The 14,231-nt window shown below is 37.1% G+C and overlaps 1 protein-coding gene across 5 annotated transcripts in view; it reads right to left on the reverse strand.

Moving 5' to 3' along the window:
• Positions 1-14,231, reverse strand: part of DPH6 (diphthamine biosynthesis 6) — a 479,427-nt gene that overhangs the window by 97,413 nt on the left and 367,783 nt on the right. For 4 of the 5 annotated variants that reach the window (XM_072622998.1, XM_072622997.1, XM_072622999.1 and 1 more), the window contains exon 13: positions 9,594-9,836. In XM_072622998.1, the coding sequence (XP_072479099.1) occupies positions 9,594-9,836 (243 nt within the window). Of the gene's footprint in view, positions 1-6,634; positions 8,887-9,593; positions 9,837-14,231 lie in introns of those variants that run through there. The other variant, XM_072623001.1, reaches the window with a different exon arrangement.

The following is a 14,231-nucleotide window of genomic DNA, read 5'->3' on the forward strand; positions in this document are numbered from 1 at the left end:
TGTGAACTCCTTGAGCACCGGGTCCACATTTCTGCCTTTCTTTGTATCCTCAGCATTTAGCACAGTTCCTGGCACTTAATGAGGGTTTAATAAATGCTCATAGAATGACTTATCTGAAAACTTGGGATACTTCTACTGGTACAACTTACCTCATAGGACTGTTGCAAGGAAAACTCTTTAAGGCATCATAAACATGTGAGCTACTATTATAGAGAAAATGGAATATCAAGAAGTTTTATATATATATATATATATATATATATATATATATATATATATATATATATATATATATATATATATATATATATATATAATCACCCTCCCAGAGGAAAAAATAATTCATCTTCAATATCAGGTCATTAGGATCAGATTTTCTGTAAACATCAGAGTCACACATAGTTCACTGAAGCTTAAACTCAAAATTTCTTTTTCTTATAAACAGAAGCTGAGTGGTTCTACAGAAATGCTACCAATACTGGAAGCTGTGGGGGCAAGGGTATTTCAGGCATACAATTTAAATCTAATGCCATGTTCTAATTTGAGAGACATTCTCAGTTGAACGGGCTTAGCAAAAGAAGCAAATGGAGAGGTTAGGACTGCTGGAGGGAGGGCTTTGCAAGTTCTCTGCTGCCAGTAAGTCAAGAGATAGAAAGATCTGTTTATGCTAAGCTGGATGTATATAAAGTAAGGTTCTTCCAAACCATGATGCCTGAAAGCACGTCTCTGGTGCTTTGGCTCAGTCAAAGAAAGCACTCAATGAAAACTATGGAAGCATATGTTATTGGGACATATTTCTACTTTTTGAACTAACAATTATTGCTGATGCTCTTTGCTTTCTTTTTTTATTACCATGATTCTCGTTCTTGGTGCTATTTCCTCTTGCACAACATGCTGTCATGCGGTGAATCCAAGCGCTGAAGTTCAGCTATAGTCTTCCCTCTAAGACTGCCAGGGAGGAAGAGCGCTGTAAATGCAATATGTTCAATCTTGGCTGGATGGGAGGATCTTATGTTTTAGTCTAGCTGGTCCTATCAACAACTGAAAGCCTGTCAGTGAGACTGTATGCACAGCTTCCACTCTAAGAAGAAGAGTCATAGGGAAAAACAGGTTAAGAAATGGAAATGAATGAGCAAAATGAAAACCTGGGAGGCTCTCAGTCAAGCCTACAGAATACTTCAGTATTTGGAAGGACTGTTGATTTCAGTGGGGAGGGAACTAATGCTCATAAAAACCTAACCATGTCTTATTAGATGGCTTTAACGAGCAACTGCTACCTGGTGGCCCACCTTGCAGTGAATACCTTCTTCAAACTTAGTTTATAGGATCACAGGTCTACTGCTGGAAGGATCTCAGAGGCAGGAGAGTCCACCCTCTTCATTTTAGATATGAAGAAACTGAGGTGCCTCCATTTTGACACTCTACTTCATTAGCTACTGTTCCAGTTTTCCTTCTACCTGTCTTGATGGCTCCTTTTTATCCAGTTTTGTTGATCAGTTGCTCTGATCCCCTAAAGCTGGATGTTCTCAAGGACTTTTTTTTATCATATCTCTTTATATTCTCTCCTTTGGTGATCTTATCTACTTCTAGAACTTCAACTATTACCTGAAGCAGTTGACTCCCAAATCCATATATCTAGGCACAGCCTCTCTGCAAGTCCCTCCTCTTCAACTACCTGCTGGACATCCTGAATTCAACATATCCAAAACTGAACTCATAATCTTCTGCATTACATTTGTCCTCATGACAGCTTCCCATTTCAGTTGATGATACCACCATCCTTGACCAAGCAGAGCCAGAAAAATATCTTGGATTTTTCCCTTGTTTTCATCTGAATCCCCAATTTTCAATGAGTTGCCTATCTTGTTGATTTTTACTTTGGCATGTCTCTTCATTCACACTATCATAACCTAGAACAGACTCTCCTTACTTCTTGCTTAATCTCCCGTATTATCCCATAAACTGCCAATAATCTCTCCCTCTTTACTCCATTCTTTACATAATTGCAAAGATAATCTTCCTAAAGCATAGCTATGAAATCATTTTTCTGCTCAAAAACATTCAGTGACTCTCCATGGCTTCCTGAATAAGCAAAAGTGCTTTAGCCTGACACTGACAGCCTGATGTGACTCCAAGCTACCTTTCCAGCCATGTTTTATGCCGATCCCCTTTTGGACCCTTTAAGTCCTAGCAAAACTGGACTAGTTGTTCTAAATTCTTGTGCAGTACTATTCCACCCTCTGGAAGGATGGTGACATCTTTAACAGAAATAAAAAAAATTAAGAAAAGGGGTAGGTTTGAGAAGAAAGATAATGAATTGTTCTTGTGCCTGTTAAATTTGAGATGCTTATGGTACATCCAGTTGGTAACGTCCAATAGATAAATGGTAATGTAACTAAGAAGAAGGGCTAGAGTTGGATCTAGGAGTCATCTGCATAGAGAGGACAAGTGAACCATGGGAATGAAAGAGTTCACAAAAAAAGAGAGTGAGAGAGAGAAGAGAAAGGGCAGAACTTTGTGGTGGCTTACTCTTAGTTGAAGGGTAGGTCATGAATGATCCAGCAAAGGAAAATAAGAAGTGGCAGTACAAGTAGAAGGAAATAAGAAAAAGGAACATGGAGGCTAAAGTTCAACCTAAAAGAAATTCCCAGTAGGCAGAGAAGAAGACCACTGCACTGGCTCTGGAATAAGACTACCTGGGCTCAATTACAATTAGAGCCTTGGGGAAGTCCCTTAACCTACCCAGTCCTCAGTTTCACCCTCTGAAAAATAAGGGGTTGAACTAAGTGGTGTTGGAGAACTTTTCCAGCTTTCTATCTATGATCTATTTACATTATTCATGACAACTTATCGTTCATCAAAATCTGAATGACTTCAGCAGCCCATTCCATTATGAATAGTTCTAAATGTCTTTTAGTTTTGTGCTGTCATACCTACATCTGCTCTTTTCCAATTTTAATAATTTTTTCCATTTCTACTTCTGAGGCCAAGCAAAATGAATCTAATTATCATTCTAAGGGCCCCTTCAAATTCTTCAAGATTACCATCATGTCCCCAATCATTTTTCTCTTCTCTATGGTGAACAATCTCAGAATATTCAATTAACTCTCATATGGCATGTCTTTAGAGACTTTAACCACTCCAGTTGCCCTTCTCTGAAAACTTCGGCTCGTCAAAGTTTTCTAAGTTGTTCTAATTTTAACTGCATTGATTTCTTTCTGTAGAAACTTGTCCATTTTATATAATAGAAACCATCCATTTTATTTATTGTCCATTTAATTTTCTGTGACTTCCCTTATTTGGTCATGAATTCTTATCTCCCTTATCCAATGTAAAAGACATATCTTTCTTTGTTCTGAATTGTTTATCAAATAACCTTTTATATCTCTATATATGTGTCCATTTTGGAGCATTTTGTGGCATACTGTGTGAGATATTGGTCCAAAGTAATTTTTGCCAGATTTCTTTGCAGTTCTCCCAGTAGTTTTTGTCAAATAATCTTCACTCCAGTAATTGGAGTCTTTGGGCTTATTGAACGCAAGGCTACTATGTTTGTTTCCCTCTGGAGGTGGTGTACCTAATCTATTACGTGGATCAACTTCTCTGTATTTTGAAGCAGTACAAAACAGTATTGATGATTATTGTTATAAGTTATAGTTTGGGTTCTGGTATCTCTAAACTTCCTCTTTCACTTTTTTCCCATTGTCTCCCTAGAGATTCTCAACCTTTTGTTCCTCCAGTTGAATGCTGTTATTTTTTTTCCTCTAGGTCTATAAAATAATCTTTTGGTAACTATATTTATGATTTACATAGCACTGAACAAGTAAATTAATTAGGCAATATAATCATCTTTTATAGACTAATCATTAAGAATTGATATCCTTCCAATTATTTAGGACAGTCTTTTATTTCTATAAGGAAGGTTTGTAGTTGTATTCCTCTGGTTCTTGTGTATATCTTGGTAGGTGAACTATCAAATATTTTACACGTTCTATTCCAGTCATTTTTTCAGTTGTATCCAACTCTCTGTGACCCCCTTTGGGGTTTTCCTGGCAAAGATACTGAAATAATTTGTCATTTCCTTCAGCTCATTTTACAGTTGAGGAAACTGAGGCAAACAGGGCAAAGTGACTTGCCCAGGGTCACACAAACTAATAAATGTTTGAGGCCAGATTTTAACTCAAGGTGACTCTTCCTGACTCAAGGCCCAGCCCTCTACCCACTGTACCACCTAGCTGCCGTACATTCTGTAGCTACCTAGACTAGGATTTCCTCATAGATTTCCCACTGGGTTTGGTTGATATACCGAAAAATCTGATTGCCGTGGAATTATTTTCTTCTTTTGGTTTGGGTCCTTGGGTGATTCTAGGTTCATAATATTTCTTTGTTATAGCCTACACTTTCTTCTGTTTTACTTGTATCTCCAGCCTTAGTGAATGAATAGAGGCTTTGCTTCAAAGCCAAGCTGATCTTTTGGGAAAAGTGGTTGGGCCTTGTTTGAATCTGCTGCATCTGCCTGCAGAATGCTGGCAGGCTTCAGGACTCCTCGGATCCCAAGGAGTTAAAGTGCTGCATGCACTTCAGGACCACAGGAGATCATGTCTGGATGTTTCTCTCCTAGTCTGGCTGCATTTGGCTCCCAACTTCCTGTTGTCATCACTTAGTGAAGTGTGATCCCAGCTATACTAGGTCTTCCTTGTATAGGCCCTCTTATCTTGTTGCGTCCTGGTACAGAAAGCTGTGGACTTTATGTATTCCTGTAGTAATTCTGACCTATTTTGGGAAGGTTATACCTTATTTTATCTTTAACCAGGCTGGCTTTTCGGGCTGGGGCTCTTTCCTACTGCATATGGGTTTTTGGTTGACTTTCTGGCCATTTCTGAGCTAGATGAGAACAATTATTGTAAGGTTTTTTTTTCAGATTTATTTTTTAAACATTTTTATTGATGTCTTTTATATTTTCTACATTTCTACATTTTCCCTCCCAGAGCTCTATCGCCTTTAAGAAATATTTTTTTTAAAAGAAAAGAAAGAAAGGAAAAGAAAAATATCAGCAAAACTGATCAATACATAGAAAGGAAAAGAAAAAAATCAGCAAAACTGATCAATACATAGAAAGGAAAAGAAAAAAATCAGCAAAACTGATCAACACATAGAAAAAAATCTGTTTCATGCAACATTGCACGTCTGTGGACATGTACCGCTCTCCCTCCCACCACTACCAAGCTTTCCTTCTCCTCTCTCTACCTACGGCAAAGGAGTGGTGGGAGGTATATTCTCACATATCTTCTTTAGGACCAAATTTATTCTTTGTAAATTGGAAACATTCTATTTTTATTATATTGGAGTTTTTTCCATTTAAATTAACATCGTCATTGTGTATACTATTTTCTTGGCTCTACTTACTTCATTTTGCATCAGTTCACATGGCTTTCCATGCTTCTCTGTATTAACCCTATTTGTCATTTCTTATAGTACAGTAATACTCTGTTCTGAATGCCACAATTTGTTGGGTCATTCCTCTATCAATGGGTGTCTGTTTTATTCCCCGTCCTTGGTTACCACAAAGGTGCTGCTATAAATATTCTGGTGCATTTGGAGTCTTTTTTTTTGTCAATGACTAATTTGGGGTATATGCCTAGAGGTGGAATCTCTGGGAAATAGGATGAACATTTTAGACACTATTTCAACAGTTCCAAATTGCTTATTGAAATTATTGCATTAATTACAGTTTCAGTAATGATGCACTACTGGCCTTTCTTATCACAACCCCTGCAACATCGGCTGTTCTCTTCCTTTGTCAACTCTGCCAAGTTGCTGAGAGGGAGGTGAAACCTCAGTGTTGTTTGGATTTGAATTTCAATTCAGTTATTATTAGTGATCTGGAGAATTTTTTCATATGGTTGTCTATAGTTTTCAATTACTATTTTGAAAACTGTTCATAACCTTTAATTATTTATTTGACCGCTTATGTATAGGGGGATGAAAATTAGAGAAAAAAACATAGGAAGTTGGGAATAAAAACTGAGAAGGCAAACTAATAATTTTTTCCCCTAAAGACTAACAAAATGGATCAATTGTTAGGCTAATACGATGAAAAAACAAGAGGAAAATCAAATGACCAGGATATAACAAGATGACGTCAAAAGAGCTACAAGAAATGGAACATTCAAATTAAAAAAATAAGAATAATCTGTTCTCAAAGAAAATGAGTAAACTAGAAATGAGCTGCCAAAAGAAATAAAACAAAACCAAATCTCATGTTTTTATAACTGAATTATATCAAACATTAAAAAATAAATAATTCTTATGCTATGAAATATTCCTAAAAATAAAAAAAAAAGCATTCTACAATATTTCTTTTATGTTGCTGATACCCAAACCAGGGAGAGACAAAAGAGAGAAGACCAATCTCAGTAATGATTACTGACACAAACACTTTAAACAGAATCTTCAAAGTGATAACAGTAACATATCTAGAAAATAATTTATAATTCACTAAGTTGGATTCATTTCAGGAACCCAAAGATTATTCAACATTAGGAAAAAGATAATAATAAAAACCATATTTCATATTTAAATCTCAATATTTCAATGATTTTAATTCTGACAAAATATAGCTCTCACTTATTTCAAAACTATAAAAAGCTTAAACACGGAAGAGGGGAAGATGAAAGGGGAATAGTTAAAACCATGAGCTAGCATTTCTTGCAGTGGAAAAACACTAAATATGTTCCTAATACAAATGAGGTAAAGCAAGGATGATTCCTCTCCTTACTTTCATTGGATATAATTATAGAAATGATACTTATAGCGACAAGACAAATGTAATAGATATAAACACCGGCAAAATAAAGACAAATTTATCTTTACTTCAAGATAACATGTTAATGCTCAGAGACACTTTGGGAGATAGAGGAGGATAGAAGGTCTAGTGGACTATGGTCAACAAGGTCACAAAGAGTTGAACTGGACAACGACAACATCTGAAAAAGCCCCAGAAGAATGGTAAAGAAAGTATCTGAGAGGATGAATAGCGAACACCAGAGAGGGGAATTGGGGGAAAGTGACGAGGTAGCAGGACAAAGGAATGAGAAAATTCTGGGCAGTTAGGACATTAAAGAGAATATTGTTGATATGGATGACCTGGGATTGAGGCTGAGCATCCAGGCAGAAAGAGATTGATTTACTGGACATATGGGGAAAGCATGAGGTTCTCTGAACAGGTTCAGGAGGAGTGAGAGCATAGTATAGGGATGAGTAGGTGGTTGTGGTCAGAAAGGGCAGTTTCAAAATTTAGGGTCTTGGAAATGGAATTGTTTCAAATAAAGCAGTTCAACGTATGTACAAATAAATTTTTGGAGCTCAATCTATTTACAAGTGGTTTATGTATATGACCTAACCTCTGTTTTCATGGGAATGTTTAGTCTAAACAAAATTATGGAGCAGGAAACAAAAATTTGACAAGAATTCGGCACTTCTAGAAGACAAAGCTATGCCAGTCTTTGCTCAGGAAGATTTGGTGGGTACCTTTGAACTCTAGTATAAAATATACACTCTTTTTTTTTAAAAGCATATAAAAATCTCCATTATCTCACTCTACCCTAAGTTTTCTGATGAATGCTGCCACTTTGGTCTGTCGCTCCTTGTACACAACACTCCATCTCTTCATGCTCTAAGGTGCAGGTATAGGACTTATCCACAGTATCGCAGGATCACAGATATAGAGCCTTCCCAGAGTCCAAACCACTCATTTCACAGATGTTAAGCGATCTGCCCAGGGTCACATATCTGAGGCCAAGGATTCCCAACTGTAAGGTCACGGCTCCATCCACTGTACAGATACGGAGCAAAATAACCAGAAACGTGAGAAAAATATATGCAACTTAATGTTGTTCAATTGTTTCACTTGTGTCTGACTCTCCGTGACCCATTTGGGATTTTCCTGGCAAAGATACTAAAGCGGTTTGCCATTTCCTTCTCTAGCTCATTTGACAGATGGAGAAATGGAGGCAAAAAAGGTAAAAGGACTTGCCCAGGATCACACAGCTAGGAAGTGTCTGAAGCCTGATTTGAACTCAGATCTTCCTGACTTCAGACCCCACACTCTGTCCAATGAAGCTCTTCATGGCTCTATACATAACTACAATAATGTGAATTAAAAGATCACAAAAGAGAAGGCAAATTCTGAGGAAGTATAAAAGCAGTGAAGTTCTCAGGGCCAACAGGCAATGAAGCATACCTTCCTGATCATGGCACAGAGGCCAGGGATTATTAGGACAGAATATTGTATTACACTGTTAGGGGTGATAAATATTTTTGTTTAATTAGTTTTCTTGGTCACAAGGGAGGTTCAATCTGAGTGTATGTCTGAAATAACTGTGATATAAAGGCAAAAGGCATTAATAAAATGGATTTAATTAAGTTTTCAAATGTTTCAGTAATCCATTTAAATTTTACTTGAAAATTTTAGCAACTGTTTACATCTTTAATTTTTTTTAATCTGGGTAAATTTTAATTATAATATATCTCTTTTCCTTCAATACCAAGACCCAGTTCAAAAAGCAGTTCTGCTAGCTGGAAGGCTCTCTCCTTCCCCTTATTTTCCTAGGGCTGTGCCTTTATCTATACATTGTCCTCAGAACATTCTACCTTGTATCATAGTTACTTCAGGGTAGAGACTATGATATTTTTCATCTTTGTAATCACTTTACCTAAACCAGTAGATTCCAAAGAGCAGATATTTAACAAATGTTTGTTGGATTTAATTGAACTGTTGGTAAGACCTTAGGGAGTTTGCATCTCAGTGACACAGCCTTTGAAAACAAAGGATTACCATGACAGGATATCTTGTCAGAGCAGAATTTTCATGAAGGTTTAGGAATTCTAGGTGAAAAAAAAATATAAAATTTAAATTCTATATGCTATCTTTAGGAAAGAGCATATTCTGATATCTTACTCCATAGGTGAAAGCCACAACAATTTGCCTAAGTATTATAAGCAAAGGAATAACTCAAATTCAGTACAATTGAGAAAATAACCTATGGCTAACCTCAGGGGCTAAATTAAACATGGGATCAAGATCTAGATTTTAAAGGTGATGAATGGAATTTCAATGGATTATGTGGGAATATATAGATGATGCCTTTTCTTTTCTTGAGAAAAATCTCCGAAGACAGGAAGTAAAATGAACCCATTCCTCTAAAAAGTATTAAAAAAGATAATCCTCCTTTCACCCTTTGCACCCTGGAAAGCATACAATATGACACATGGGCAGAAGTGTTTTTAAACAGAGTCATTATTTAAAAGAAATTCCAAGAGGCATTAGCTGCTTTTAAAGAATTCTTAACTTATTGCTTTTGGGAATTAACATAAAGTTAGTGATGAATATAACTTTCTATTAAGCAATTTTCTTTCTCAATTGTGCACAGCCACTTACAAGGCAGAACATAACAGCTCAATCAAGCCTCATTATGCCAGATTTACTTCAAGCCCTTCTGAAGTACCCTGAGAAAGACTTAATACTGCCTGGAGAAAATCTTTTCATAAATTGTTCTTTTGCAAACTAGAAAGAAAATGGATATTATGGGTACCTTTTCATGTGTTCTCAAATTCTTTTGCCACGTGGAAAGAGCAGCTAGAATGTACTTGCTGCTGGTTACATAACAATGTGCCAGCAGAACATGGTGGAGTGTAGCTTCCCGGCTCATTGCTTTAAGAATTTTCAGGGTGTGCTTTAGGGATACAGAAGCTTCAGTCCAGACTCCACCACTCACAAGTTTCATAGTGCAAGGTACCAAGGCAATCTGTCCAGCAGTGTATAGGACTTCTCCAACCTAGAACAGAAAAACAGGAGGATAAAATATGCAGCAAAAAAAAAAAAAAAGATTTCTCTCCATATTTTGGTGATTCCATTATCTTCACTGAATTATGACTTTGTCCTAAAACGAACGAGTTCACATCGGCTTGTTCCTGGCAAAAATCACAGTTCAATGGAATAGCCAACTGCTTCAATTTGTTTACTGGATGCATTTAACAGAAGCTACTTAGACATGAAGATTCAAGTTGAAAGTATCTGTGAATAAATGACATTTTTTAAAAAAAGTATAACATCAGGTATCTGTGCTGGATGAAGTGCATTGATAAAGAGGGGTAATGGTACTAGAACCTGTGCTAGATTTGCATTCTGAGGACTTGGATCTGAATGCAAGTTCTACTGTTCACTATCAGTGTGATGCTGGGCAAGTCACTTTTTGGGCATCAGTTTTTACCTCTTTAAAACGAGAGTATTGGAGTACAAAATGTCTAAGGTATCATCTAGCTCTAAATCCTATGAAAGAGGTGTGATGCAGTGGAAAGATGACTGGCTCTGGAGCCAGAGGACCTAAGTTCAAAACCTACATCCAGTGTTTGTCACCCATGTGACTTTGGCCAAATAATTTCACCTCTTGGAGGATCAGATTCTTCATTTGTGTTGGATTAGATGGCCCCTGAGGTCTCTTCCAGCTCTAGATCTGTGATCCTATGAGCCCTCACTGTGCCATTTTTTAAGTCTAGAGAATCATTGGGTGTAAGGAGGTACTACTTTGAATTTCATTTAAAGGATTTTGGTAATAGGAATAACAAAAAAAACCTTTTTTTTTTTTTTTGGCAAGGTGGTCTCATGGAGCAAATCCTAAAGAAGGCTATAGTATATTTTTGTTAAATTTTAAATAAGAGTTGTGGTTCTTTATCAGTTTGAGACACGAGAAAGAGGACGATTTGGCTTTTACTCTTGCTAGATTATGTTTTTCACCTCTGCATTACATTAGGAACAAATTTTGCAGGTCAATTACTTTTTTGTGGTTGTTTCAATATCCTTAGATCTTGCTTTTAAAAATGAACACATGGGGGTAGTAGCTAGGTGGCACAGTGAATATAGCAACAGCCTTCAAATCTGAGTTCAAATATGGTCTCAGGCATTTCATAGTTGTGTGACCCTGGGTAAGTCACTTAACCCCAACTGTGTCTCCCCCTAAATAAATAAATAAAAAATAAGGACATGGTAGTTAAGAGATGCATTCAACTCTTCTGTTTTACTTCAAAAAATCTGTGTGGTAGAGCATTGGAGAGTTCACATAACTGGAAGACTAAAGATGCAAGTTGTTCAATATAAAAACTGTGTAAAGACTTTTTCCACTTATAGGGTCACTGTACCAATTCTTTAATCTTTAACAGAGAATTTATAGAAGTTTTATCAGGCTCAAATGTTTGCTGAATTGAACTAAAGATTTCTCCGAATTAGAGCTCAGTGAAAAGAAATCTCCATCCTGGAAGACAAGGCAATCAAACCATGTGACAGTCCCATATGCAACTCCAAATCTGTCCTCATCACTGTCTGTAGAGCTCACAAAAGAGTCACACATGTAGCTATTGGAAGAATATCTTACACAATTTGGCATACAAGTTCTAAGATTAGCAGCTGAAGAGGGGGAGGAAGAAGATAGGAACATAATAGATGAACTGACACCCATCCACTATCTTTTAAAATTATTTGGAATGTTAAAAATATTGTTTTGATTAATCTATATATACCCACAAATTTGAAAGAGAAATGTAAAGCATGTTGTAGTGGAAAGAACAAATGGTTTTTTAAAACTACTATGAAATATATGTCACTGAACAAGGGAGTCCAGCCAGCTCCCAAGTGGCATGTTGACATGATGAGAAGCAAATCCAGGATGCTGTGAATCAAAGAGGAATGGGTCTATTTTTAAAGAGGCCTGTGTTTCCCACCCCCTATGCCAAGTGCAACCTTCTGGAGAAGCCCAGCCTCCAAAATAGGTAAGTGTCTAAATGTTCCAGGAGTTATCTCCCCAACATTTATCTACCTCCTCCCCTGAAAGGCCTTTGGCTCTCCATGCATCACCCATGTTAATTATGAGACAAACAAGAGCTGTTCAACTAAGTCACTTTCCCTATTCTTGAACAGATTGTTTGAGACATAATATGAATACTAATTAATGATAAAATATCTGTCGGTGTTTTGAAATATGGACTAAGATAGCACTTTTTAAAAACCTCTCAGATAGTTCTTGTACAATAAGCCCATTGGTCATATGAAGGGTCAGGCTCCAGCTCTGAGATATGTGAACAAAATTGGCAGAGCTTTTGGCTCCAATTCAGTGGGAAACTGTGGAGGGCTTTTTTTGGGTAACTTTCTTTTAACCTTTTCTTCCTTCTGCTAAATTGGAAAAGTTTAAAAAAAATCTTTTCTTCTAGCTGAATGGAGAGAAAGAAAAGAGAGAGTCTTACAGGATTACTGTAGTGGATGGAGGAAGACAGAAATTTACATAAGCAAGGAGTATGGATGAATCTACACTACGTGGATCCCAAGCATGCTTTATTTAGTCCGACTACGATGTTAAGGGCGCAAGTGTTCAGTCTTTTCAGTCCTTTACCCAGGGACTCTGTTTTCATAAGCTGTTGTTTAGTTGTTTCAGTCATGTCCGACTCTTTGTGACCCCATTTGGCGTCTTATTGGAAATGAGCTTGGAAGGGCTTTGCTATTTCCTTCTCCAGCTCATTTTACAGATGAAGAAACTGAGACAAACAGGATAGAGTGACTTGCCCAGTGTCACAGAGCTAGTACGTGTTTGAGGCAGGAATTGAACTCATTAAAATGAATCTTCCTGAATCCAGGCCCCGCACTCTATCCACTGCGCCACCTAACAGCCCAATTTCAAAACACAAACTCCATTAATATAAAATTCCTCCTATACAAATTCTCCTTTACATTTAACTTTCCCCCACTGAACTACACTAACCAGACCTATTCTTATCCAAAAAGTGTCAATGTTGCAAAAGTAGAAGGTACCCCAAAAGCCTTAGTGCCATTTTGGGCTTTAATAGCTTAAAACGGCACTTTGGTTTTTGGACACCATACCTATCTATATCTCTCTCCAATCATCTTGTCCCCTCCTAAACTCTCAAAAGGAATGAAAGCTTCTTAGGGACAGGGACTGTCTCACTTTTCTATTTGCATCTACAGTGTCTGGCCCGTAGTGAGCATATAATAAAAAGTTTGTTGTCACACTGATGAAACCAAGCATGCACATATATAGAGCTATAGGAGAAGGACCCATTGTTGTTAAATGGAGGTGTGACTGTAAACATTATATTCAGATTTTAATGTAATGGTAGTTGATTGTAGGGCTAGAGTGCTTAGTTTGGAGTCAGAAAGTCCCAGGCTTAAATCCTGCCTCCCACAATAGTTTAGCAACATGAACCCTGGACAGGATTAATTTCTTCAATTCTCAAATAATTTCACAAGACATCCCCGGAGTCACTGTGATCTTTGGTGGAGGGAGTTCCCACAACTGGAGTTCACTACACTGAAGACACAGCTTTCTGACTGAGTATTCAGTCCTATGAAGTTCAGTAACGAGAATGGCTGAAATAATTATTCAATGTGTAGTGTACAGTAGCTCAAAACCTGCCAAAATATGTGTCTCCACTCTTCATCTAAGCCAAGTATTTCTTTTGGTTTCAGGAATTGTACTCCAACAATCCCTACTTCTCCTTTTCTTTCTTTCAGGTCCCATGTTGACCTGGAATGGGAAAGCATGGTTCTACAAGTCACTGGGTCTCAGTATTTCTAATTATTTGCAATTATTGGAAGAGTTGTGAATAATTTGAAATTGTGAGATAATAAAATATATTTTTGAACTTATACCTGAATATGGGCATATGTGATCTTTTAGATTTTCACTTGTAACAGAAAAATGAACATATATGTATTTAATGAAAATCTGACTCAGGAAGGTGCTGGGAAGCAGCCTAATTTCCCATGTTTCTCTTTTGTTATGCTGTTCCCTATAACCATCACTATGCTGATAATATATAACTTGTCAGAATGATGAAACGTCCACCCTCTTTCAAATCTTCCCTGGATTGGGAAAAATGATTCAGGGTTTGGGTCTCTTTCTTTTAACATCAGAAGTAAACAGGGGAGTCACAATGTCCACAAAGCTCTAATTGGGGGGCTTGTTGCTGGCCTCTCAAATGTCAGCAAAGCAGTAGAGAAAAAGTAAAAAAAAGCTGAAAGTAATATTTCCTGTGTATAAATGTGCAGATGATTCAGTTTTGAATGATTAATTGTTGAATGGATACGTGTACTTTTTATATTTGAACTTGACGCATTATCTCTTTTTTTCCTCATCTGACTCTAAGATTAATGAAGGCAGGGACCA

Source organism: Notamacropus eugenii, chromosome 7, assembly GCF_028372415.1.
Source record: "Notamacropus eugenii isolate mMacEug1 chromosome 7, mMacEug1.pri_v2, whole genome shotgun sequence".
Taxonomy (NCBI): Eukaryota; Metazoa; Chordata; class Mammalia; order Diprotodontia; family Macropodidae; genus Notamacropus; species Notamacropus eugenii.